Source organism: Chelonoidis abingdonii, chromosome 8, assembly GCF_003597395.2.
Source record: "Chelonoidis abingdonii isolate Lonesome George chromosome 8, CheloAbing_2.0, whole genome shotgun sequence".
In the NCBI taxonomy this organism is placed as follows: Eukaryota; Metazoa; Chordata; order Testudines; family Testudinidae; genus Chelonoidis; species Chelonoidis abingdonii.
Window position 1 is genome coordinate 24,468,483 of NC_133776.1, and position 27,428 is coordinate 24,495,910.

The following is a 27,428-nucleotide window of genomic DNA, read 5'->3' on the forward strand; positions in this document are numbered from 1 at the left end:
GACATAAAAACAATTTTAGAAAATTTGCGAGGATAAACTTCAGGAGATGGTTAGAGGCAGTTCAGTATCTGCCTCCTTTATTGACACAAGTAACTGGAAACACTGTGCAATGACCTTGGAGGTCACTCAGATTTAGGCTGAAGAGCATTAGTTTAGGTAGGTATGTCCTATACAGGGAGCCCTAGAGACATTTTAGATGCCTCCTTTAGTTAATCAGGTTTTCATGACAGTAAACAAGAAAACAATGCTATTAATCTTGGATTACAAGAAGCGTTGGGGAAGAATTAGTGGAACAGAGCAAGGAGATTAAGTCAGCTTTCTTCTCTTCCCCAAGTAGCTATGCTGGATGTTACATGCGTTATTTCACACTCTCTTTCAAATTAACAAACAAGAAATAGTCTGGGATAGATCCTCATTTGGAGTATATTCCACTGATTTCAACAGAACTATGCTGATTTACATCAGTGAAGGATCTGTCTCGGAAAACAGAATAACCATGGGATTGGCAAAAGAGATGATCAGTGCACTGATCGAACTGAATCCCTATATATTAATATGAAATAAAAAACACTGTTAGAAATACATGATAACTAACTATTTATTTGGTTAACAGTTACAGCAAAAGATTGACCTTGACACCTATTTTTATCAAAGGAAATGTATTCAATTAAAACAGTAGTGTCCTAAATATATACACCTGTGCATGCACACACAATAAATGACAAAATTTAATAGTTATATATTAAGATGTTAAATTATCTTTCAATATTCCTAAACTAAATCACAGTAAATTTTGTATCACCTATATTTGGTTGTTTCAATAAACCACAGCATTATAGACTCAGTACACACAACACAAAACAGGATTACATATGGTAATGAAAAAGGAAGATAATCCTTGAAGCAATGATGCAGGAACAAATGTTAACTGCATTAAAAAGTAACATGATACGGTTTAAATCATCAGCAAGGGAAGATTTTTGGGTAATCTCTTAAATACAGCATATAAATCTACAAGTAAGATAAATTGTTTCTGAATTTATGAACTGGAAAGGTCAAATTCTAACCCACTCTCCCAACAGTTTAAGAAATCAGGAAGTATACATACTCATCTCAAATATGCACTAAGGGCCTGATTCTGCAAACTTCTCCAAGCAGACTGATCCCAGGTCCCCACACAGAGCCACACTAAAGTCAAATGAAGTGTCTTGCCTAATTAGGGTATGTATCTTAAAAGCACATGGAGGAATATTTACAAGATACTCAATGGGATAATTCCACTAGCACACTACTTCAGCATTTCTTAGCTGTTGTGGCAACTTTAAAACCACAAACCAAAATCCTAAATTATTGCTGAGTAAAAAAGATGTTAATTACATTGACCAGTCAATATTTACTGTATCACATACAGCATTACACAATACAGAACTGTTGCAACTATTTACAGTACATACAATGCTATTTTGTGCCACCTACAATATGTAATATTAACATACTATCCTCAAAGTCTTAGGTTTTGTGGACTAATCATTGATTTTTAACTTGCTGTAACAAGGTCACAGAATGTAGTTAACGTTCACATAGAATACTGCCACAGTGATTAGATCATTCCAACTTCAGTTGGAGATTTTATGTTTTAATTTAAAAATTATTTGATCTTTAACTTGTTTTTAGAAGTAATACTTAAACTCTAGTGAGAGGTTACAGAGGTGAACAATTAATTTTTTGTTTTTAGTCTGTACATTTGACAGCACTCACCATATAGACAGTTTCCCTACAGTTAAATGTTTTTCTCGTTTTATACAGGTGTCACAAAGCAAGACAGAAGAGGATTTAAAATTTAGAAAATGTAAAACCACAAAATTTAGCCGGGGAACTTGGAGGCAGATGTAATAATTGAAACTATTATTTTGTAAATAGGATATGTTTCAAATTGAGTGTCCCTTTTAACATAGTTATCAGAATTTATACAAAAGGAAAATGCTGAATAATCCATATGAAGAGAGACAAGATTTAAACTTTTCAAAGGGTGAAAATACTTTTGTTGACAATCTTATGGCAGTTTTTGTCAGCAAAAAAGTTTAGTTACTCTTCAATACACATTTTTGGTTAAAATGATTTATTTATCCTTGTCTATATTGCTCCAAGTATATTAAAGACATACCTCCCAGTAATCCTGCATTTGCAAAAAAAATGCAGTCAGTCTTATCTCTGATTTCTAATGATTAGACCATATGTATGCAGAAGGCTGAAAAGAAAGGAAGGTTGTGCAAAATGTAGATATACAGTAATTTATAAGTACATTCCACACAACATGCCCTAAACAGGTATTTCTTAATGAAAGTAACATGCACACACCAAGAACAAATGTGGGAGTAAAATTCTGTATTAGACTGTATGTGAATTCCCAATTATTTTAATGGGAATTACATGAACAGACCCATTACATGTGCTTATGCATTCAAAATTTGGCCTTTGGATTAAAATCACTCAATTAAAGGCATTTAAAGGCTTCATTCTCCTCTTGAGGTGGATGAAATTCAGCCCTGTATGGAGAGACCACACAATGCCTATACATGACCCTATTCTAAAGGCTTAAAAAACCTTAAGTGATATGTATGCCTTGAAAGGACATGTGGCACGTGGGTGAATTTCAGCTGGTGACTTTATGGTTCTATGTTATCATTAACGAGCTATATATGTCAAAATATAGACCTGCGGTTTACATATGGTGGTAGGATTAAAAAAGTTCACATGACCTTAGCATTTGCAGTTTAGTTATACTACCTTTTGCCGCAACAGCTTGCTAGGTTGAGAAATATCTGCATTGAATTACAATAGTATTATCCAGCACTCTTCTGAGTTACTTTACAATATGTAATATACCAGGAGATCATATATTATAGGTATTTCTAGAGCACTCCTCAGTGTAGAACACAACACATTGCAGGAGACAAAAAACTAAAATGGAGTAATTCAGAAGAAAATGTGTTGATTACACATGCCATCTTAGCACCCACTGTACAGTAGACATTAAATATTTTCTTTTGTAGTATCTTCACAATATTACAAGAACAAGCCACTGACAATAAACTTGGTCCCTATGCAATTTTAATCTTTACTCTGTGAAAAATCTTCAAGTTCTCCAAATGTAAACTTTATTGAAAAAATAACAGTATAAAGAGACAGAAATGTTATGAATCCTCTTCATTCACAAGTAATGATTCCACTTCCAATGCCACTAAACTTGGTCGTCTCTTGTTCCGTTTGCGATACATAATAAACTGTGCAGTCATCTGGATATTTTGGGTAAGGAAATGAACAACATGAGATATAAAGATGTCATTTTAAGAACAAAAAAATTGCCAGACAGGATGAAAACCAGACATCCATCTAGTCCACCAACCAGTCTCAGGCAGTGATCACTTCAATTCTTCAGGTGAAGGTTCAAAACTCTCTACAGAAGATTACTATGCCTATAATGTTTCTTCCTAGCTAGGTAATGGCTAGTTTATGCTCTGATGCATGAGGGTTTATATCCATATTTTCAATTTGAACTGTGGACATTTCTAAACCATACATGTGTAATCCTTCAAATCCTGCTTCACGTGTTCTCATCTCAATTATATCTTACAGCAATGAGTTAGTCAGTTTTACCAGTGTGGTGGTCTGGAAATTTAAGATTACTATCTTGTTGGCAGTATTCAGAATTTTTTTAACTCCAAGTGACAGAATACATTAAATTCAGATATCCTCAGTTATGATGATCAAATTAATACACATTGGACCGTATCCTGGTGCTCATTCTGACCCCTATATATGTCACCAGTGACTTGCAGCAGTAGAAAGAAGCCACAATGACCCCAGGTGAAAACTCCAGCACAGGAGCAGTGTATGACTGACATTGCTCTACACTGTACTCCTTCCACCCGTAACCTCAGGCAGAGGGCTATGCTGGGGATGGAACCATAGAGAGCATTTCAAAGGCATGACGGAGAGTGGCCACAGTGCTTTGCACTTGGCCTGGTTTGGGCTGCAAAGCAGCCCATAAACAGATGAAGAGAGCCTACCATAAATGAGAGCAGCCTTTGGGGGCCTGCTTAACTTACTGTAGGGGGCTACTCTGATCCCCAGCCACACCCAGAATCTGGGAGGCACAGAGACAGCTTAAAGATACCTTTGCCCCCCTCCCTCTAGGCCGAATGTTCTGTGCTGTGCCTCCTGGAGGTGCAGCACAGACTCTAACCCCGTATATACAAATTTGCTCACTTTAAAACACTCCTTTCTCAGCATGGTAAAGGGGCAGAACCATGAGGAGAGAACCCGGCTTCCCAGTCATTTTGTGCTAGAGGTTCGGTTGAACAATGCATATTTGGTTTCATGTATTAGTATAACAGTAGTGCATCATGGCTCCAACTGGGAGATCAGGGTGCCACTGTGCTAGGTACTAAACACATGCTCAGTAAGAGATGGCCCCTAGCCCAAAATAGTTTCCAAGCCAAATAAACAAGACAGAAGGTGGGAGGAGAAACCCACAACAGGCACTGAGAGGTGACTTGCCGTAGGTGACATGGCAGGTCAGGGCAGAGCTAGGAATAGAATTCAAGGCCAACTCCCAGACCAGCATCTCATCTACTAGACCAGTGGTTTTCAACCTTTTTTTCATTTGAGGACCTCAAAAAAATTTCAAATGGAGGTGTGGACCCCTTTGGAAATCTTAGTCTGTGGACACACCTAGTGGTCTGCGAACCACAGGTTGAAAATCACTGTATTAGACCAAACTACCATTAGTGTTTATATCCAACTTTGAAGGAGTTTTGAAGGAGGAGGTGAAGTGGATGGGATTAGGAAGGAAACTTCAGTCATAGGGACCTGCATGAAAGAGGAAAATTGATACAAGGGGGCATCTGTTTACCAGGTATCTTCACGCACACAGTACAATGCAAGCCCTTATTCACACTGCTTTAGGTAAGACAGTCATATTACCACTATACTTCAAATCCCATTTTACAAATGAAAGAGAGTTGCTCTGGGAGGAAACCTGGCACATCAGATCTCCACTAGGAACACTTTAAACAAGTTAAAATAACTTGGCTAGTAGACCATAGCAGTGAGACCTTTGAAGCTAAGGCATGCTGCTATCTCAAAAAATGTTATTCCCATAGATGCTTGCTGGAAGGTGCAGGTAGGCAGGCAGGCAGGCAGGCAGGCAATTCTCTACATCCTAGGCATAGCCCCATGAATCACCCTGCTTTCCCAAAGCTTTACAATACCCCACCTCTGGAGTCCCTTCCAGCTAAAGACTAGTCAGGATTTCCTTCAGAGACAGTAGATAAGCACTCTTATTCACTGCTGTATTAACATGGGGCTCTCTCCCTGATTAGAGCTGAGCAAGTTAGCCGCATAGCACTTCCGGCTACTGTAGGTCAGGAAACCAAGAGACCAGGATTCTGATAGGACCTCATCCTGCAAGAGACTGAGCACCTTCTGAGGGTGCTGAGTGCATTAAGAGCTCTTGTGGGACTGAGTCCTTCCACCAGTGTGAATAAGGAGTTACTCCACTGAAATCAGGCCATAGATCTGGGAGTTGGGGCAAAGGTGAATCTCCTGCATGCCAGCACAGACTATCTTACTTAGCCCATGACCATTACCTGCCTGGTGGCCTGTTTTGTTTATTGAGATGTACAACATGGGAAGGAACCAATTCCAAATAACTTGCAAGGTATAATTTCAGATCAATATTTCCAGCACATATTTTTATTATTAGAGGCACTTATTTGGGGAGGTAAGGAATAAAATTAAAGACCACTAAAGCTCTTTTGTATGAAAGCACGCTTACTGTTCATGTCCATAACTTTCTCAATGAAAACAAAGGCCTGAGCATGCAGACAGCTTGGCTGGCTCACAACCGTACTAAATAGACAGAACCAAGTCTTGGACAGTCACTGTGAACTAATGGGTCAAAAATTTGTTTTCTAAGTATATAAAGATATTAATGTGCAATATGTGATATATGAAACCATCCTGAGAAAAACAGATGCTGAGAGAGGAGAAAGTTGTCTGCTCAGTTGGGAAACTGCCCTTGCTGAATTGCCAGGTCAGGCTTGGATTCTCTGCATGATGTAACTGAATTACAACACAATGATATTTTATGAAAGTATATAATGAATTCCAAACGGTGGCCTAGCAAATCACAAGAGGCAGGACTGATAAGACTCTGGCTATTGTTGTTTAGCTCTGGCTGACTATACTTATTTTTGGCCCTCTAGTAACAATGTAATCTACAAATAACTACATTTCAATGTAATTTGTTGACAAAGGCCGGACCTAATGTACTGCATGTCAAATAAAACAGAGATGGGGGAAAAAATCTCTGTACTAGGGTCTGTCTAATCTAGGCACAAGGCATTGTTTTGAGGATTGAATTAAAAGGTTCAAATGGGGCTGGTTGGGAGATTTCAAGATGGAAACCTAATGGCCCAATTCTGTCCATCCACATGGGTAGATCTCCCACTGAATTAAATCTCCAGGGAAATCAGTTAAAGCTGCATCCATGTGTTTGAGAGCAGAACTGGGCATTAACTATCCTAATATTTGGCATTTTATAGTACTTTATAATGAAGTTAAAGTAACTGCACATTCAGCCAAACTCTTATGCCAACCCAACCCTGTACCTCAACCAAAAGCCAGTGAAAAGTCATGACTCTTCCAATGTCCCTAAATACGAAACAAACCTGGACCACTGGGAAGAAAGTTCCAGGATCCTAGTTGATCTACAGCAGGGATCCCCATGCGGGCACCATAGTGCCCGCGGGGGCATCTAAATGCACCCACGTCTTGGCCGGCGGTTGAGCATCCACTGAATTTCTGCGGCATTTCAGTGACAACGCCTCTCAATGACGCTGCTTGCCACTGACAAGTGACGTCATTGAGAGGTGTTGCCGCTGAAATTCGGTGGCATTTCGGCGGATGCTCCGCCACCGCCACGGTCCCTCGTCTGGAGGGGGCCAGACGAAAAGGTTGGGGACCACTGATCTATGGAGAATGCCCTCCCCCAGCCATTTCAGTCTAGGCACTAATCTCTTGGCTAACTTCAGCTGCCACTGCAACAGACATATGTATTCTATAGAAGTCAGTTATGGAGTAACTGGCTGACAGGGAAAGCATAATCCTAACCCAGTCAGTCAGAGGTTGGTTTTGTCCCTGCTGCATGCTGCTTCATATCCCAACTAATATAGCTGTGGATGTTCTCAGAAATTAACTACCAGAAAAGAAAGTTAATCACTCAAAGGCAGTGATTATACACAACTGAGACATCTCTTCTCTTCTGAAGATTTGGAGCTTTCTATTCCAACTCCCTCTGTTCCCAACTATCAAGAAAGATCCTGCTTATCTCTTTCTGATTTACTCATGACTGTCTAATGTGGTGTGTGAGTTTGCTAGCATTTTCTGAAACAAACAGTAATGAAGCTCTCTTTGGAAAGCACTTATTTCCATATCTTGAGGACGTCTCAAGGCAGGAGGTCTGCTTTTGTTTCTCCTTTTCTCTTGATTACAAAGTTTCTTCAAATTCCCCAAGCCAGGTTGGAAGCATCTGTTTTCAATATAATTTGAACTGGAGGACTACTAATAGGATTGGATTCAGACTCTAATCAAGTCAAAACTGAGAAATGAATGTCATGTGCACATATGCATTGCGATTCTGGGCAGTTTGTGGCCAATATCAGAGTTCCTCTTAGGAATACATGATGGAAGGGCATGTACAAATATGCAAGTAGCATATTGTCGTGGTAATCAGCATTAAATTCTGATTTTCCTTTTTGCAAATACAGGCAATTTTATGTTTCCAGCTAAGGCCAAAAATCTCAGGGCTTTGTTTAGGGCACGAAAGCCTTGTATGTCCAAACCAGGGCAAAGAGCCATGAAAGGTAACGGTCTGCTCATGCTAGAAAAATATGTCATCAATAATAGAACTACACCTCTTAATTTCAAATCAGGCAGTTATTCTCAGTAGTGTATTACCACTGTAGTGAAGTTCTGTATTCATGTTGTGAAGGACCTTTTACTAGAACTTCATGTCTTCGGATGCACAGAGCAGGGTTGACTATCCTGAGTGAAGAAGTGAGTTAGTCAATCTGAAGTTTTAACAACTGAATTGTACACATGCTTTAAGCTGGTTCTCAGACTTCTTTTCACTCTATCCCAACTTTACACTTTAAATATTGTATCCCTCTTCCTCATTAGTTTGAGCTACTGACTTGAAGTTCTCAATCCAGACAGGTCAGGAATACCTCCTTTAAATGCTAATGCTTAGAGAAATGAAAGCTGGAAAATCCAGGCTCTGAATTCCATACAATTAGATGGTTTGGAATCCTGTATTGATTGACTCAATTGTTGGGATCTCAGTAGAAGCCAATAATCCACAGAACCTTTCATTTAATATTAAGCAGGGAGGGCCTTGTGTACCAAAACTCATCCTACAGTTCTACTGTGTGCAGTTGCTTAAAGTAGTACAGTAATGGAAGAGGTTAGTTCACATGAAACTATTCTGCTGTAACAAAACCAAGGCTATGTCTACACTACTGTGGTAAGTCGACCTACATAAGAACGGCCCTACTGGGTCAGACCAAAGGTACACCTAGCCCAGTATCCTGTCTTCTGACAGTGGCCAGTGCCGGGTACCCCAGAGGGAATGAACAGAACAGGTGATCATCAAGTGATCCATTCCTTGTCGCTCATTCCCAGCTTCTGGCAAACAGAGGCTAGGGACACCATTCCTGCCCATCCTGGCTAATAGCCATTGATGGACCTATCCTACATGAATTTATCTAGTTCTTTTTTTAATTCTGTTATGGTCTTGGCCTTCACAACATCCTCTGGCAAGGAGTTCCACAGGTTGACTGTGTGTTGTGTGAATAACATAGCTGGAGTCAACATACCTTAGGTTGAGTTACCACACGGTCTACATTGTGGTGGGTCGATGGGAGAAAATCTCCCATCAACTTATCTTACTCTTCTTGTCAGGGTAGAGTACAGGGATCGACTGGAGAGTGATCTGCTGTTGATTTGGTGGGTCTTCACCAGACCTGCTAAATCGACCTCTGGTGGATCGATCTCAGAGCATCGATCTGGGCTGTAGTGTAGACCTGCCCCAAGGCTCCTCCTAGGATGTATTGCACTTAAAAGTCAAAAGGCTACTAAATAGGAGCCCAAATTCAATTTAAAATGGGCTGGTTTTCCTACAACTTGCTGTATTCTTTGACTGGCTTTATAGACAAAACATGGAATTTTAACTGGCAAGGATAATGGGGTAGATAGTTATACAGATGGTGAGTGGTAAGACCAACAAATATGTTACCATTCACTAGACTTATGAAACAAAGGCTCAATATTGTTCAACAATTTGCAATCAATAAGAACAATCATCTTCCTAGAATGAGTTCATATATATAGCAATAACTAGCAGACTAGAAACGCACACAATACAAATCCTAATTAAGAGAGTTCATTTAAGACCAAGTTCTTTCTGTCTGTTACAGCAGCCTGGCACGCTAACCCATGCTGTAATGTGCGTTATTGTGCATGATTCTTCAAGCATAGTAACTGACTTTAAGATACACTTAAATGCATGGGTGCATATGTTTCTGCCCCTGGTGATGCACTTAGTTTTATGGGCAACTGCGCTGTATGTTCACTACATATGTTTTCAAAAATATCTTAATGTGCTTCATGTTTGTCCTTTACCTCTAGATGGGTCTGGAAATAAACTAATTTAAGATACCTTTAAAAATGGGCCAGTTTGAGTTATAATCTGGCTTGTGCACTTGGAAATACTTTTTGTGCGTTTCTCAGATATTAAACACACATTAGCCATGCACAAATGGGAGGGCAATTGCACACGCCTTAAACTGAAAATTTCGTCTACTGTATATTGATTACAAAAAGTAAAGCTATCCAATGTAGCTTTAATTTGGATACTTTATTCCGATTTACTGGCCCTCTTACAAAACTGGGCAAATCATTTTAAAAAAGATGACGTTTCACAATCAGTTTAGATGCAGAATAAAAACCATATAAACTACCAATTCAATCTCAAATTATCCAATATTTACAAACACACATCTGAGAAACTCTTGCTCTAACTGAAAAAGGATACAAAAATATCTAGAAACAGAACTCCAAAGCTCCCAATGAGCCATGGAAGATGGTGTAAAAAGTAAAGGTTTCTGAGAGATTCAGCTGCAGGCATCTTTAAAACAAGGCTTAGTCCATAAGTACAGTTTCCCATCATGGCTAATGCAAACAGCAGGTAAGATGTGCCTTCCGTGGATCTTCTTTGGAACTACAAATAAATATAAAAAAAAATTGATAGGAAAATAAAAGTTGTCACATATATTACAGTGAGCAATTATAGATATTTTCCAGTTATTTTACTTTCTAACATGCCCCCACAATTCCACTTATTCTTTTCCAGCTAGAAAACATTTACCTATGGTTCTAATTCTTCTGCCTCCATTAGATCTATTATTTTACGCATGAGAATAATCGAAATCAGTAGCAATGTGCATAGTTCTGGGGAATAATGCATGTTAACTCCTGTAGCTGCAGAGCAGAATGGGACTCTAGTGCATTATAAAATGTTACTGTTTATTTCTTCAGAAATCTGTTACTCATTCACTTTCTCCAGTGGAGCATTTTGAAAACGCTGTAATAGCTTAGTTCAGAGAGGCCTGCTGGACTGGAAATAAACTGCAGTTCACTGTGCCAAGTCTTTTTCAATGTAAGATCAAAATGCATTCCAATGCCTGTTGTTCTCTGCATATATAAAATCTCTCACTCATTGATATAGCTAAGTTTGAGTCACGGGTAATTTTGGTAAAAGTCATGAACAGGTCACAGGCCATAAATAAAAATTATGACTTTTACCAAAAATATCCCTGACTAAATCTCTACTTCTGGGGCCCCGTTGCTCCAGGAAACCCCTGCTGGGGAGGGGGGGACCTGCTCTAGTGCTGGGAGTTGACTGCCCCCCGGCTGCTGCTGCCAGGGACTGCTCTCTGGATGCTGCTCTGGCTGCCCAGGGACTGCTGCTGCTTGGGCAGTTCCTAGGGCACCCCCAGGACCACTGATAAGGCGCTCCTCAGAGCCAGCCACACTGGCAGCTATTCTCCTGCCCCGAGCCACAGCAGCTGCTCAGATGTTCATGGGGCTGCCCCCAGAACCAGCTGCTGCTTGTGTAGTCCCTGGAGCCAGCTGCCTGGGGCTGCCCGAGCAGTGGTTGGTTCAGCTGGCTCTGGGGTGGTGCCCAGGAGTGCTGCTCAGGTGCTCCCTGGGGGCCACCCCCAGGACCGCTGCTCAGGCAGTCTGCAGGACCAGCCACACCGGCCACTGCTCGGGCGGTCCCCAGAGCCAGTTGGCCCTGGGCCTCCCAAGCAGTGGCTGGTGCAGCTGGCCCTGGAGACCACCAGAGCAGCTGGGCATGGGTCACTCCAGCAGTGGCCAATGCTGCTGGCTGTGAGCTGCCTGAGCAGCTGGCCCTGGGGCTAGCTGCTCAGGTGGCCCTGAAGTCAGACACACCAGCCCCTGCGGAAGTCACGGAGGTCATGGAAAGACATGGAATCCATGACTTCTGTGACCTCTGTGAAAGAATTGCAGCCTTATTCATTGACAGCAGGAAGATTATGAAATCGATAATGGGATCTTTGAAGTCACAGTGGATTATGTTTTAAACTCATTGTACTCTATAAAACCCTCTACATTGTTTACTTACTTATTTAGTAGAGAACACTTGGCAATCTAGAGATATAAACTGCATGTTTGTTTTTCATGTGCAATGCATGCCTCTGCCCCAACCTTATAAATTCAGATCTACTTCTCTTGTCCTCTCTGAAAGCTGTGCATCTTCCTGGAATCTGCACCTCTCTCTTTTTTGGGGAAAAACAGTTTTCCTTCCTTGCCTCTTCCCATTTCAGATAGTTCCAAATGCAAAGTTCAGATTTCAAATGGAAATGGAAGTTTGTGTTCAGTGAGAGGAAGATTCCAGTGCATCAAGCAACAGGAAGCACCATGCAATTTAAATGAACTTTCTGAAAAATATACTTACGTTTTTATACAGCTGGGGAAATCTAGATCCCAAGTAAAACATGCAAGATACATAGCCACAAATGAAGCCTGACATTTCGATCATACCAAGAGTGTTCTGAAAAACCAACAAAAGCACAAAAATATTTTGGTTAAAAATGCCTTTTAGCATTTCAAGGGGTTTTAACTTGCAGTTTATCTTTCTCTCAAGGCCTGCATTATGGCCACTGGTTTCATGGAAAGGGACTGGACCAGAACTCCCTTCAAAGCAGTTCAATGCTGCTGTAAATGGCCAAAGAGGTGACTGCTAGAAAGAGTTTGATCTTTATCTCAGAGTGGTGCACATCAGAAGCCGAGCTGGTGACATGCAGGAGTTGGGATTTAAATGGTTAATATTAATGCAAAATGCATCTATTCTCAATAGTGAAATAGCTAGGTTTGGTGACTAAAGTCAAAATTAAGAACTACAGCAATGGCCAGTGAAAAGTTAAGCACACTGTGGCAAGAGAGTGGGAAACTTAATGAATTTTCCACTGCGTTCAACAGGAATCATGTTAGTTTCCCCTCTCTACTACATTTTGAAAATAAGAGGCTTCCCTGCTGAGCAATGTAGTTTGGATCACTGTATATATAGGTAATAAACCAGCACTATTATGAAGATCAGCAAAATGATGGAATATACCCTTCCAGGGGTGCTGGAACAATTTTTGTGTGTGCGCGCGCGTGCTGAGACACATTTAACCAAACTATAAACCACGTATATAATGGAAACCACATCAAGCCATAGGCAGCACCCCTAGTTCCGGCACCTATGTACCCCTCAACTCTCGGTAGGCAACAGCAGATACAATTTTTTTAATTTATTAATTATATGGAGAAATACCTATCTCATAGAACTGGAAGGGAACTTGAAAGCTCACCGAGTCCAGTCCTCTGCCTTCACAGCAGGACCAAGTACCGTCCCTGACAGATTCTTGCCTCAGATCCCTAAAAGGCCCCCTCAAGGACTGAATGCATAACCCTGGGTTTAGCAGGCCAATGCTCAAACTACTAAGCTATAAACCTTCCCGCATCAGAGGGTAAACCTGGGTTTCCAGTCTCCAAATGAAAGCCTATGTTATCTAGTATCGATGAGAAGGTGCATTTATCTGTCACTCTAATTTACTACAGAGTTGTGCATCCTAATATATCTCCATTAATAAGATAAACTGCATCTTAAAAAGCGTAAGTTCATAGTTTGCAAAATTCAAAAGAGGGACAGTATCTTCTCAGACTCCTGCCCCTACTCAGGAGAAGGGATATTGCATTACATGAACTATGTTCTATTAGTCTGCACGAAGTCATTACTTCCTGTACATCTTTTTCCTCAGTAGGCAGGTACAATAGAAATAATGCAGGAGTAGTTTAGATCTAGGAATGGCATTAAGAAATATTCTCAGATTGGGAGAACTGTGAGATTACAGTCCTCACTTTTTTGAAGGAAAATCTAACCAGGTTGGGGAGAGGGGAGATTCAGGGCAAGAAAAAGAGCCTGCCTTCTTTCAGAAGATGGAGAAGTATTTCTTTAGGTACAAACTATGAAATCCCAGTACAATGCAAGCTAAAAGCTTGCATGAGCGCACTCAAGATTTCTTTAGGATTAAAAATAACTCAATTCACTGTGATAGATTTTAATGTTTCAATTAATATTTTCAGGCCACAAGTTTAAAAGAAAACAATAGTGATTTTTACTACTGCCTTAAATAACTACCAAAAAAATCAGTTAATTAGTATATGTAGCTAAACATATTAATTACAAATAATTAAAATCATTTCAGAATTTCCACTCATACAAACTGGAAAGCTGTGTAATGCTTAATTAGCTGCATTTTAATAATAGCAGCTGGAAATACAGCCTGATGTCAAGTATCAAGTCAGGAAGACTGAACTGCAAGACATCTCCACAGTTGTTTTTAGGCAATTTCTATATTTTTTGGGGTGGCAAATGTTTGGCATGTATCCTTCAAACAAATACCCATAATACCGCGCATGCAATTTCTAAAGCAATTAGGATCATCATACAAAATTCCTAAGAAAATTTTGGTAAGGATTGTGGATATGCTTATGTATAGTATTTTTGTGTAAGGGGGAGGTTAACTAAAAAACAAATTACCTTGCTAGTTTCCAGCACAGTACTCTGGTCTTGGTGTCGTAGCAGCAGCTGACTCGGTAAAATTACACACAATGTTATACACATCAAGACCCAGGTTACACAGAAATTCTTCAGGTTTATGCTGCCTACAATAAAATACAGTAAGCTGATAAATGACTTCTTGGCTAGTAACATTGCTATTTGCAACATCTACATGTGAAGACAAGTTTCACATTCAGTCCACTTTTTAAACTAGCTCCTACTAATACTTTCAGGTTTAGCTAGTACAATAATCAAAAAGCTGTTAAGTACAACGGAACAGAACACTTTCTTTCCATGAGTATTGACTAAACACCCCAAATACGAAGACATTTGGAATGTAAATTTCATTCCATTTGTCTCAAAGGCTTTGCTGTTAATAGAGGCTCATCCAGCAAAGCACTTAAGTACATGATTAACTAAGCATATGAGTGGTCCCACTCAGGTCAATGGGACTACTCATGCTTAAAGTTATGCATGCGCTTATGTGACTCGCTGGATTGGGGCTATAGTCACCTATAAAGGATTTCAAAACAGCAGTACAAAATATAAATAATTCAGTAGATAAGGTACCTCCTGTATTATAATACAGTAGCACCTACAGGCTCCAGATGAAAGCAGCACTCCACTGTGCTAGAAGCTGTACTGATATACAGTAACAGAAAATCCCTGCCCTATGAGTTTGCAGTCCAAGACAAAGGACATATTACTATTGCCATTTAACAAATGGGCATCTGAAGCACAAAGACTAAGGCCCAGAAATTTAAAGAAATGTAGCTGGTGCTACACTCCCATTGACTGACTGTCAATGAGATCTAAGCTCTTAAATCCCTTTTGAAAATGAATCAAGTCTCATAAATCAATTAGACATTGCAATATTGAGTGCAGCACCAGCTAAATACCTTTAAATATCTGGCCCTAAACAACTTTTCCAAGGTCACGCAAGAGTCTGAGGTAGAGCTGGGAACTGAATCCAAATCTCTGGAGTCGCACACCACCACCTTAACCTCAAAATTATCCTTCACCTTCTAGTTAGGCACGAGTGTGATTGAAAAGGAGCACAGCAGCCGGAACTGTGAATTTCCTTTTATTTTATTTTATTTTTTTTAAGGTTATGAAATAAAAACAAGGAAAAATCAGAGCTAAGGACACATCATGTAATCTTAATCTTGATATGGTTAGATATTGCATGGATTTAAGAGCAGTTCCATATCTGCTGCCCTTGGTTCTTTATTCAGCTGGGCATGTCTAAGTTGTAACTCTGCTTTTTATTACCTTTGTTAGACTTTTGGTTTTAATATTTATATTTTGACTTAAAAATGTTATTACTGATATGGTCAGGTAATATGCTGTTCTTCCTGAGCTTTTACAATTTGAACAGAACTTTGACTGTTATTGCAATATAAATGGAAGACTCAAAATTTTTCAAGATTAAACACTAATAATATATAATAATAACAACAATTGGACATATACCTATCTCCTAGAACTGGAAGGGACCTTGAAAGGTCATTAAGTCCATCCCCCTGCCTTCACTAGCAGGACCAAGTACTGATTTTTGCCCCAGATCCCTAAGTGGCCCCCTCAAGGATTTAACTCACAACCCTGGATTTAGCAGGCCAATGTTCAAACCACTGAGCTGTCCCCCCCCCCATAATGATTGGAAGGATTTTATGAAGCAATTCAAGTAATTTCATTCTTTTTCCATTGGGTCTTTTTCACTATGTATAGTTACACATACAGAACACATGAAAATGTCAAGATATTTTATGCAGTTAGCAAATACAAAATAAAAAATCCAAGTTTGATCAAAATTAAGGAAACAAACTGAACAGAGCCTAATGAAAAGAAATGCGAGCTTTCAATCTTGTTTTTACATATGCTTAGATAGTAAAACTATCTACTTTCAGCTAAGGAATAAGCTAAAGCAAGCAACTAGATTCCACAAAATTTATTGCATTTTTTTAAAACACCTATATAAAGTGACAGTCTTACACAGAAAATACTCACAGCTATTACAGTATTTTGCCAACTAGGAATATGTAACAAATTCTGAATAGACTAGTTGAATTTAGGGACAAATATCAATTACTCTCCAAAAATGGTAAGTCATGCCCTAAGGAGGAAAAATGGGATTTTCACAGGGGCCTAAGAACACTTTAACTGGGATTTGGGGGCTCACCTCCATTTAGACCTCTCTGAAAACTCATACCTAAAAGTTCAAGAAAAGTATATCAAGGACCAAAGTATTCCACTTCATATTGTGATAAAGGAATTAATTGTTGAAAATCTTACATTTTGGTGTCTTCTGATTCTTGAGCTTATAGTAGGCAAACTGTGAGATCACAATTATGTCCATGTTAACATAAAAGATGGCAGTGACAATCTAAAAGAAAACATAAGATGCACCTTCTTATTCATTCAACAAAACAGGACCGTCTTTTCGGAAATGATTTACATGATGTAGAGAACACACCGATGATAAGCACCAAAATTTTGCAAAAAAGCTGTTTAGGATACAAACCAAGTTAGATTGCTGCAGTATACTGTAGTATATTTTTACAGTAAGGCAAATTCCTAGTCCTTAGACCTGAGGCAGCATAGAGCTTAAGCTATGCAGTCCAATTACTGCTACAACAGCAAAGGTTAAAACAAATTTTAAAGGAATGTGGAACAATCCCTATCTGGTCTAGGTATTGAATCCCTTCCCTTGCCCAGAGATGTGTGTCTGTCCCACTCGGGAAACCAGAAGTTCACTTAGGAAGGCTGTGTGCACGCTCACTGCCTCCTCCATACTAAAAGGGTGTGGTTTTCTTTCCTGCCGTTTCCCAGCTGGGGAGATAGAAAGAGTAATGCTGCCTGAACAGGGATCTTCTGGCTGACAGCTGCAGAACTGTGTTATAAACGGAAATTGGTCTCCACCCAGTCCTGGTCTCCCTTATGGCCTGTGACAGCCTTCCAGGTTATGAAGCATGCTTTAAAAAAAGTAAGAGGGGAAGGCAGATCAGTAAAGACTGAAAGGATTGCAGATCCAGCTGAAGTATCATTGGTATTTTTCACAGAGAAATCTTCCTATTCCTGCAGTAAAGTACCCTTTTCAAGTTATTCATGGATAAACCCATTATTTGACCTAGTTCCTTTCCCTTACTAATAGACAATTGGCCAAGGAAAAGGGGTAAGAGCTTTAATTTAAAAGGCTATCAATGGAATTTCCATCACTGGAGATGTTTAAGAGCAGGTTAGACAAACACCTATCAGGGATGGTCTAGAGCAATGGTTCCCAAACTTGTTCCGCCGCTTGTGCAGGGAAAGCCCCTGGCGATCCGGGCCGGTTTGTTTACCTGCCACGTCCGCAGGTTCAGCCTATCGCGGCTCCCACTGACCGTGGTTCGCTGCTCCAGGTCAACAGGAGGTGCTGGAAGCGGCGGCCAGTATGCCCTTCGTCCCGTGATGCTTCCAACAGCTCCCATTGGCCTGGAGCCGCGAACCACGGCCACTGGGAGCCATGATCAGCTGAACCTGTGGACGCAGCAGGTACACAAACCATCCCGGCCTGCCAGGGGCTTTCCCTGCACAAGTGGCGGAACAAGTTTGGGAACCACTAGTCTAGATAATACTTAATCCTGCCTTGAGTGCAGGGGACTGGACTAGATGACCTCTCGAGGGCCCTTCCATTTCTATGATTCTAACTTGGAGAACTGGTCTGAAATCAACAAGATGCAATTTAATAAAGCCAAGCGCAAAGTACTTCACTTAGGACAGAAAAATCAAATGCACAAATACAAAATGGGGAACAACTAGTTAGGCAGTAGTGCTGCAGAAAAGGATCTTGGGTTATAGTGGATCACAACTGAATGTGAGCCAACAGTGTGACGCAGTTGTGAAAAAAATAATATTCTGAGGTGTATTAACACAAGTGCTGTATGTATGACAGAGGAAGTAAATTTTCTGCTCTTCTCCGCACTGCTGAAGTCTCAGCTGGAGTACTGTGTCCAGTTTTGGAGTCCACACTTTAGGAAAATGTGGACAACTGGAGACAATTCAGAAGAGAGCAACAAAAACGTTCAAAGAGAGTCTGACCTATAAGGAAAGGTTAAAAAACACTGGATATGTTTAATTTTGAGAAAAGAAGCCTGTGAGGGACCTGGCAAGTCTTCAAATATGTTAGAAGCTGTTATAAAGAGGACTGCGATCAATTATTCTCCATGTCCTCTGAAGGTAGGAAAAGAAATAATTGGCTTAATCTGCAGCAAGGGAGATTTTAGGTTAGATACTAGAAAACGCTTTCTAACTGTAGGGACTGGAATAGGTAACCAAGGGAGGTTGTGAAATTCTCATCAAGGTTTTTAAGTACCGGTTAGACAAACACCTGTCAGAGAAGATCTAGGTACAGTTGGTCCTGCCTGGGTTGGGGGATGGACTAGATGACCTCTCAAGGTCCCTTCCAGTCCTATATTTCTATTATTCTAGAACAATTTGATTTTGTTGTTAGACTAGAAAAAGTTAATTGACTCCACTCACTCTCAACCTGACTTATTAGGGAAACTTCTTTGAAAATTAACTGAAAAATTCCCACTGAACTTTTATCAAATAAAGCGCATTTAGTCTACTTAAATGCTTAATTGTGTGAAATGGTTTACGCAATACAAGTAACAGTATGAAGGGAACCAGCTGGTGATACAGAATCACTCCTACTGTGCTAACAAAGTCACACAATACAACTTTATAAAAGGGTGATAATTTCTTTTTCTAGTATCTCTCTCTGCAACCGCTAAAAAGATATATTTTCAAAATGATAAATCATCATGTAGAAAAGCTGATTACCTGAACTGGCAGTTGATTTGTTAAATAACAGCCTATGAAATTTGTAAGGTCCCCAACAATCCAACACAGCAAAAAGCCCAAAGACAGTGCTTGGTCCACTTTTCCATTCTGATAAGCAACATAAAGTTGACTATGGAAAAAAAAATCACAAGAGATGCAAACATGAAATGTTTAACTTCTTTAAATACATTTTACTTTACAGGAAATTCCTCATGACTGGGCTTTTTTAGAGGGACTAAGCGACTGAACCAGTATTTTGAAATAAAATAAGTCCAGCTCAATATTTCTGATTCTCTTAAGCTTAGAAACAAAAGGCTCAACCCTGTCCCCAATACTGCTTGCTTCTATTTTTCCATGTTCTATTTTCCATGGCATGGAGTGAAAACACAGCATTTGTTGAACAGCAGAACCAAGCTATTAGTGTTTGATGTACAGTGCTGTAGTAACCATCTTTAGTAAGGCTGAAACTAGAAAAACATTCACATTTTGCAATAAAATGGCTACGGATACACAAAGCTTCTATGACAGAGGGGATGAGAGTCTATTAGGCAGATCAATGCAGTGCTCACCAATGTCACAGTTTTAATGTAAAGATGCCTTTCAAATAATATTTCAGAGGCTCAAAGGCTCAAAAATGGTTTTATTCTTCATCATTTCCAGACACCCTTTACTAGTTCAGTAACTAATATTCTCCCTATGTGGACAGATTTTTTTTTTATTTGGACTCGATTCCATTTAGTTGAGACATTTTCACCTACTCAACTCCTGCCATCCCCTGCCTGCATAAGCACCTCACACAGCACTGCAGAAATGCTGACTGACACTCTGTTTCTGACCCTTTCTCGGTCCCAGTGTCCATTGACTAGGAGCAGCAGAACAGTATGTGTGACATAACATGTGGTTTAAATAAATATTAGTTCATTCTCCACTAAAGATGGCAGGTGTGTGCACATATTCAAGCGTAAGGAATATGAGTGAGGGTGACATAGTCCATGTACATTACCACTTATGTCCCTCAGCTGTGTGGGGAAAAAACCCACCCCCCTGAATGACGTATGTTTGGCTGGCAGAAGTGGTAGCATGCACAGTGCTATGTTGGTAGGAGAGCTTCTCCTGCTTACATAAAACCACCTCTGGGAGCGACGTTAGCTATTTTGTCGATGGGAGAGCTCTCTCCCATTGGCACAGAGTGGCTATACGAATGATTTTACAGTGGCGCAGCTGTCTTGGTGTCACTGTAAACTCGCTAACCTAGACATGGGGCCTTATTCTCATTTGCTCTCAGGGGCAGAGATTTGTGTCAGATTGGCCCAATAGAATAAGTACATCAAGGTCTTTTGCCAACCACCAAATACTGTTCTAAACATCAACATCATACTACTCTGGCATATGCTATTATGCAAATGGAAACAGAAATGTATCCAAGATCAACTTAAAAAAGGCAGCTTTTGAAAAAGGCTTCAGGCAACATTACTTGTGTGAATCTGAAGACTGCTTAAGATTTTAAACTTACGGTAGTGCAGCAAACAGAAAACAGACAATGGAAATCAGTCCTATGACAACGCTCCAATACTCCCACGCATTTTCTACACATTCTTCCAAGAGCTGCCAAATCCATGGTGTTCCATTTATACACAATCTCCTATTCTCTACTGGAGAGATATTGAAAGCATGTGTATACAGCTGAGGAGCCATCATTCAAGTGCTGAGATTCAATTTCAGAAGTTTATTTTTGACTTTGTTTTCACCCCATGCAAATCCACAAATCTGTTTATCAATGCTGAATATCCTCTCTCTCAAAAGACCTCCACATCCAGACGGATGACTTGATATAGCAGATATTTCCAATCTTATAAATGAACCTGCCAAATTCAATGACACAAAATACAGCCAATGTGACTATGTCAATTTAAAAGACCAAATCAAAGTTTTCAGTAATTTGGCCACAGGGAACATTGGGAACATAAAGTCAAACAGAATAAAACTGCAAACACAGACTCTAATCCATAATGCACTTGCTTATATTTACTGCTTATTAAAAAGGCCAAATGGCATTGCCCAGAACTAGGTATTACACAAGCAGATACTGTACAGGTTACTCCACACAATGTACAAATGCATAATCCTAATTTACATTACCTGTGGCATTCTAGTACCTGGGTCTGCCTTTGGTAGAGACTGACAGTTGTGCAGTGGTGCCAAACATCTGTAATGTGAAAAAATTATACACTAATCAAGCAACTCACTTCCCCTTCAGACCAAAGCCAGGTTTTGAATCGAGGCCTCTTAGGGTAAGATTAGCCCAGTGAAACAATGGGCTACCAAATACTCTTTTTAATGATAATGGGTCAGATTGTGAACCCCTCTTTCACATGAATACCCACACAGACTTCAATTAACTGTTCGTGTAAGTATTGCTTATCAGTGCAAATAAGGGCTTCATATTCTGGCTCTCTGATATGTGTATGCATAAAAAAAAAAAGAAAAAAATCTGTTACAACAGAATTTGTTCATGATGTCAGATAATTAAGAATAGAATTCTGTTTAACTTGGTCTGGAGTCTAAATAACAAAATATTGATTTCTTGTAACTTTCCAAATAAGTCCTCCTGAATATATTTTTTTGAATCAGGCCACAAACATCATACTCCCAATGGATTTCTAAAAACTGTTTTCCCTTTATTATAAGTTTGGCAAGTTTTATATTGCTGTATTTCAAGTAAAATACCCAATATTTAAAACTTTTTTTTGTTGTTGTTTGCTTCAGCTGGTAAGTTACATTTCTTACTTGAAAGGCTCAAGAAACATCAGTTTTTCTGAACACAAATAAGGCATGCCTCAGAACTGAGTAAAATTAAAACAAAGAGCTTTCAGGAAGTACAAGTTTATTTTCAATATGCCACTGACCAAGTATCATGGAATGAACTAGAAAACAAGCTTTCCAAGAGTGTTGTGGAAGTGTCAGTAGCAACTCCAGAGTGAAACCTGCATGAAGATACCACAGAGTATGAAATCCATATATCATACATGTGGGAGTGGGCCTGGGAGGGGAATTACATGCATCAGCACCACCCTGATAAATCTTACTCTTAGGTTAATGACAGAATTTCATGAAAGTCATTTCAGGTTTCTAGAGATTTTAAACACACACTTCCAAGTGCATAATGGGAATAATTAATATCTGTGTGAGAGCACACTCTTCTACTATAGGTAACACAGAACCATGTTAGATTATGTAGCCAGTCTGTAAGGGATTGGGTTGAAGCTGTTTTTATAATACAGGAAGGTATTTTCAACGTCTTTTGAAATCTTACAGGATGATGGCATAGAATAAATGCTGTACATTATAAAACTGGGATTAGCTTTACCCTTCCAGGGCCTGTTCTATACTTCCATGAGACCTCTGGTAGCTGTCTCATCATAATGTGGTGCAGGCTGGGGTATCACATTGCAGACGGAGCTGGATAACCTTGTAGGGGAATTGAGGTCACAGGACCTATAAAAAAAAAAATGTTGACATTGTACTAAATTCCCCATTTAAACTAGCTAGTGAATGGTTCAGCACTTACTGCTGAAGTTACTCATCTTTGTAGCCATTTCTGCATGTCACTTTTAAAGTTTAACAACTGTGTGTGGATGGTTACAGGGGAGACAGGCATGTTTTAGATACATTTGCCTGATCTTGCACCACTGAAGTCATGGACCACATTAATTGTTAGGCATGACGCCAAAGGGCAAGTATCTTCAATCATGCAAAAAGTATTATTGTTACGATAGGTTCTTACATTTTGTAATGGTTGATTAACAAGTAATGATCTGTGCACCTACGGCACCCATATAATTTGAACATTTAGCTATCAGATTCCATTTCTCACTATGCCTGTTTCACAGATCTGTAGAATGGGCTAGATAAATGAGCAATTTGATTAAACACTGTTCAAAACTACGGTTCCAATGCTGTACATCGATGTGGGTACTGAGTATAAGCAAGTTAGTAAGGACACAGTCACCTGACTTCATTGTATATTAACCTGCCCTCTTCCACCATGGTGCCTCCCCCACCCTACCCCCAACAAACAAACAAACAAACCTGCAGCAATTACAGAAAACCAAACACTTCAAAAGGTGGTGAAGACTACATGGGGCACAAACACCTCCCAGGTGAATGTAATCTTTGTCTTTGGCCTCTTGCCACACAATACATTTAAGGCATGTGGTTATTCAGGGACTATTTTTACTTAACATTTACATGGTACCCTTCAGTTTTGGAAACTTCTGTGAATTTGTTGCAATAATTGCTTGTTTCTCTTAAAGCTCCAACTATTGGAGTAATTTTGCACAGTGCTTTGCAACTCTAAAAGTCATGATGACAAAACTGTCAGCTCTGTTACATGCTGGGACCTCTGTATGCTATCCACTCAGCCCTACTTGCTATGACAAAGATCTGGGGAAGGCTTAAAACCCACACTCTTCTGTTGCTGCTGGGATCTTACTATTCCTAGGCCAGGGTGAATGTCCTTTTGTTCCTTTTTGGGGTTGTTTTAACTCAGTTTAGTGTTGCACAGGGAAATACACTGTAATGAACAAACTCTCATATCTATTATGATGGTGGAATATTGCAGGATTTCCTGGGCTCAAATCAGTTTAGTCCACTTGAGGACGTTCATACACCTTTACTTCCCTTCTGCACAGAAATTTTAAACTCTTTCCAACAACTTCTTAAAGCTCATGAGTTTACTTTTTTTTCCATTAGCTTCCTCAAAACTGACTATGTTCCCTGAGGAGACACAAGAGGATAAGGAGATAGGTACAACAGAAAGAGAAAAATGTGTTTTTGAGTGACCAGTGATAATAAAAGGAAAAGAAAATGTATGGAGGCATCAATCTTTTGCTTTCATCACGATTCTTTATGTGCACAACCCTGTATTTCTGTAAGAAGGTAAAAAAAAATGTTTCCTCTAGATATTTTACTGGCTTTTCTTTTAAGATTACTGTACATACTGTAGTTACTGCCATTCAGTCCTTGGAAATATTCTAAATTACATTCTGTTTCTACCATAATGAATGACTTAGACTACAGTACTCAGATCTCAGAAAGAAATTGATCAGAAGAGCTACTGTGCTTTAACTTCCCACACTACCTTATCCCAGACAACTTCCCTAGGTAGACAACCCCTAAGATTATATTGAAGAGAGGAAGGCTGGTCTTGTAGTAAAGTGGCTGTATTAGGACTCAGGAGACCTACCATAAACTTCCTGTGTCCCCTTGGGAAAGATGCAGGCAGGAAAATTTTTACAAGTGGCCACTGAGTTTTGAATGCCTCTCTTCTTGGATGCCAATCAATGAGACTCCCTTACAGGTGCCTGACTATGAATTTATGTGTTTGAAAGTGGTCCCCCCCTCAGTTTCAAATAATATTGACTAAAGACAGCTTGAGACTTTGGAAGGGAGAAATCAGTTGCACAATATTTGTATTTATGTATTCCTAACAAAATCAGTGGAACTACTCTACGTGATAAGACTTACGACTTATTTCACTCACTTGATCCTCCTATTTTATTCCTACAACTCTTTAACGTTCTTATTTTCTTTAAATAATCCTTTTACTGGTTCAATGCTCTCAACATGGATGATTGTCTCTTTAGGATCAACAATCAAATATGTACGCATCACATTTGAAAAAAAAAACTATTTGTTTTTTCAGTACAGAACTCCCAGTCTATCCAGGTAAAATTCAGCTGGAGAAATAAAGTCAATTTTTGAAAGGGGACAAGCCATCCAAGAGCAAGGTGAGCAGTAGCAGCATGTGGGCTAAATGGCCATCTCACAGGTACATTGAAAGACTGAGAACGCTGGGTGTAGGTCAAACACAAGCTGCCCAAATCCATCCCAGAGGTCCTTGCCTTGGTTCTCAGGCCACGTCTACACTACGGGATAATATCGAATTAGCTAAAATCAGTTTTATAAAACTGATATTATAAATTCGATTTCATGCAGCCACACTAGGCACCGTAATTTGGCGTTGTGCGTCCATGGTCCGAGGCTAACGTCGATTTCTGAAGTGTTGCATTGTGGGTAACTCTTCCATAGCTTCCCATAGTTCCCGCAGTCTCCCCCGCCCCTTGGAATTCTGGGTTGAATCATTATTGTCGCGGGTGGTTCTGGGTAAATGTCGTCAGTCATTCCTTCCTCGGGGAAAACAATCAGCTGACAATCCTTTCGCGCCGTTTTTCCCTGGATTGCCCTGGCAGACGCCATAGCACGGCAACCATGGAGCCCGTTCAGCTTTTTTTTTTTTCCGGCACCGTATGTGTACTGGATGCCGAGCGGACAGAGAGGCGATACTCCAGCGCTACACAGCAGCATTCACTTGCTTTTGCATGATAGCAGAGATGGTTACCAGTCGTTCTGTACCGTCTACTGCCGGAGTAAACTGGCAATGAATGACGGTTCTCTCTCCCTCCTCTGTACTGTCCCGCTGCTATCATGAGTGCCCCTGGCTGAAATCGGCCGGGGGCGCAACGCAAAAGCAAATTGGGATTGACTCCTTGGGACTGAGTCAATCCCTCCCTTATGGTTTCTAAAAATAGAGTCAGTCCTGCCTAGAATAAGGGGCAAGTGTATTAGAGGACCAGTGTATCAGAGAGCACAGCTGCTCCGTGTCAGTATTCACAGGGGTGCCCCTGCAACAACCCACCCGTTGCTTCCCTTCTCCCCAACCTTCCTGGGCTACCGTGGCAGTGTCCTGCCCATTTGTGTCATGAAGTAATAAAGAATGCAGGAATAAGAAACACTGAGTTTTAGTGACATAAAATGAGGGGAGGCAGCCTCCCGGCGCTATGATAGTCCAGGCACACCATTAAGCGGTGTGGGGGAGAGGAGCCAGCATGCTGCTGCTATGACAGTCCAGGCAGTACAGAATCTTTTCTTTACACAGGAAAGGGAGGGGCTGAAGCCCCCAGTTGCTATGATGAAGACTGGTTATTAGCCGTTCTGTCCTATCTACTGGGAGTAACCAGGCAATGTTGCCAGCCTCATGTCAACATGTTAGATATTCATGAGGATCGGTTACTAGTCCTATTGCACCGTCTACCACCGGGGAGGGGAGAGGGAGAGGAGCGGATACTGCTCTTCACTGCTGCAGCATCGCGTCTACCAGCAGCATTCAGTACACATAGGGTGACATTGAAAGTAGTCAAGAAATGATTTCTTTCCCTTTTCTTTCACGTGGTGGGGGAGGGGGAAGAAACTGAGGAGCTATTCCCTGAACCACGCCGGACACTGTGTTTTGAACCTACAGACATTGGGAGGCTCAGCCAAGAATGCAAATACTTTTCAGAAGACTGCTGTGGACTGTGGATAGCTGGAGTCCTCAGTACCCCCTCCCTCCCTCCATGAGCGTCCATTTGAGTCTCTGGCTTCCCGTTACGCTTGTCACGCAGCGCTGTGTATCCTGGAGATTTTTTTCAAACGCTTTGGCATTTGCGTGTTCTGTAACGGAGCTCTGATACAACAGATTTGTCTCCCCATTTACAGCGATCAGATCTAGTATCTCCCGTACGGTCCATGCTGGAGCTCTTTTTGGATTTGAGACTGCATCGCCACCCGTGCTGATCAGAGCTCCACGCTGGCAAACAGGAAATGTAATTCAAAAGTTCGCGGGGCTTTTCCTGTTTACCTGCCTGTCTGCATCCTGAGTTCAGATTGCTGTCCAGAGCGGTCAGTGGTGCACTGTGGGATACCGCCCGGAGGCCAATAACGTCGATTTCCGTCCACACTAACCTAATCCGATATGTTAATATCGAATTTAGCGCTACTCCTCTCGTGTCGGGGTGGAGTACAGAAATCGATTTAAAGAGCCCTTTATATCGATATAAAGGGCGTTGTAGTGTGGAGGGGTACAGTGTTAAATCGATTTAACGCTCTTTAAATCGATTTAAACGCGCAGTGTAGACCAGGCCTTAGTCTTTCAAAGAACTGGAATTCTTCAAAGATGCCACCAGGGGAGCTGGCATAATAATGTATGGAGGTGGTTATTAAACTTTTTTTGTATTGTGAACCACTCAGAAACAATCTTGACAATATCATTCTCCTAATCCCGAGCCCGTATCTTCCCCGAGGCAACTACAGTACTGGGTCAGAAGAAGAAAAAGTAATGAGGATGTATTAAACACCAGCAAATGAAAATAATTTAACTTTAACCTGGATGCTGATGTTATTTTGTTACACGCACTTCATACCAGAGCTCTCTCTATTTCCTGTCTCTGAGGAGGACCAGAACTTTACATTTAGTTCATGAACTCTCCTTCAGTTTGCTCTGCCCCCATGTGCATTTGCTACTCCTCCCTTCAGT

The 27,428-nt window shown here is 40.4% G+C and overlaps 1 protein-coding gene across 2 annotated transcripts; it reads right to left on the reverse strand.

Annotated features, from left to right (window-relative positions):
- Nucleotides 1–573: 573 nt before the first annotated feature.
- Nucleotides 574–27,209, reverse strand: LOC116839517 (lysosomal amino acid transporter 1 homolog). Of its 2 annotated transcripts, XM_075068434.1 has the most exons (11): nt 27,036–27,209; nt 24,618–24,985; nt 22,443–22,570; nt 21,215–21,281; nt 20,589–20,937; nt 19,076–19,205; nt 16,547–16,637; nt 14,234–14,358; nt 12,104–12,199; nt 10,157–10,342; nt 574–3,296 (listed from the first exon to the last, which is right to left on the reverse strand). In XM_075068434.1, the coding sequence occupies exons 5-11, from the start codon at nt 20,771–20,773 to the stop codon at nt 3,195–3,197; spliced, it is 915 nt and encodes a 304-aa protein (XP_074924535.1). In that variant the 5' UTR covers nt 20,774–20,937; nt 21,215–21,281; nt 22,443–22,570; nt 24,618–24,985; nt 27,036–27,209; the 3' UTR covers nt 574–3,194. The 2 variants fall into 2 exon arrangements, with proteins under 2 accessions (XP_074924535.1, XP_032661401.1); XM_032805510.2 differs by lacking the exons at nt 21,215–21,281; nt 22,443–22,570; nt 24,618–24,985; nt 27,036–27,209 and having other exon boundaries at nt 19,076–19,183; nt 20,589–20,777.
- Nucleotides 27,210–27,428: the final 219 nt, after the last annotated feature.

Bases quoted from the DNA above. Each gene is read 5' to 3' on its own strand.
- LOC116839517 (XM_075068434.1), bottom strand. From the start codon at position 20,773: ATGATGGCTCCTCAGCTGTATACACATGCTTTCAATATCTCTCCAGTA. The intron at 14,359-16,546 runs GTAAGATTTTCA...ATTTTATTGTAG, and splicing joins GAATCAGAAGACACCAAAAT to GCAGCATAAACCTGAAGAAT. The intron at 12,200-14,233 runs GTAATTTGTTTT...TTGGTTTTTCAG, and splicing joins CTGTGCTGGAAACTAGCAAG to AACACTCTTGGTATGATCGA.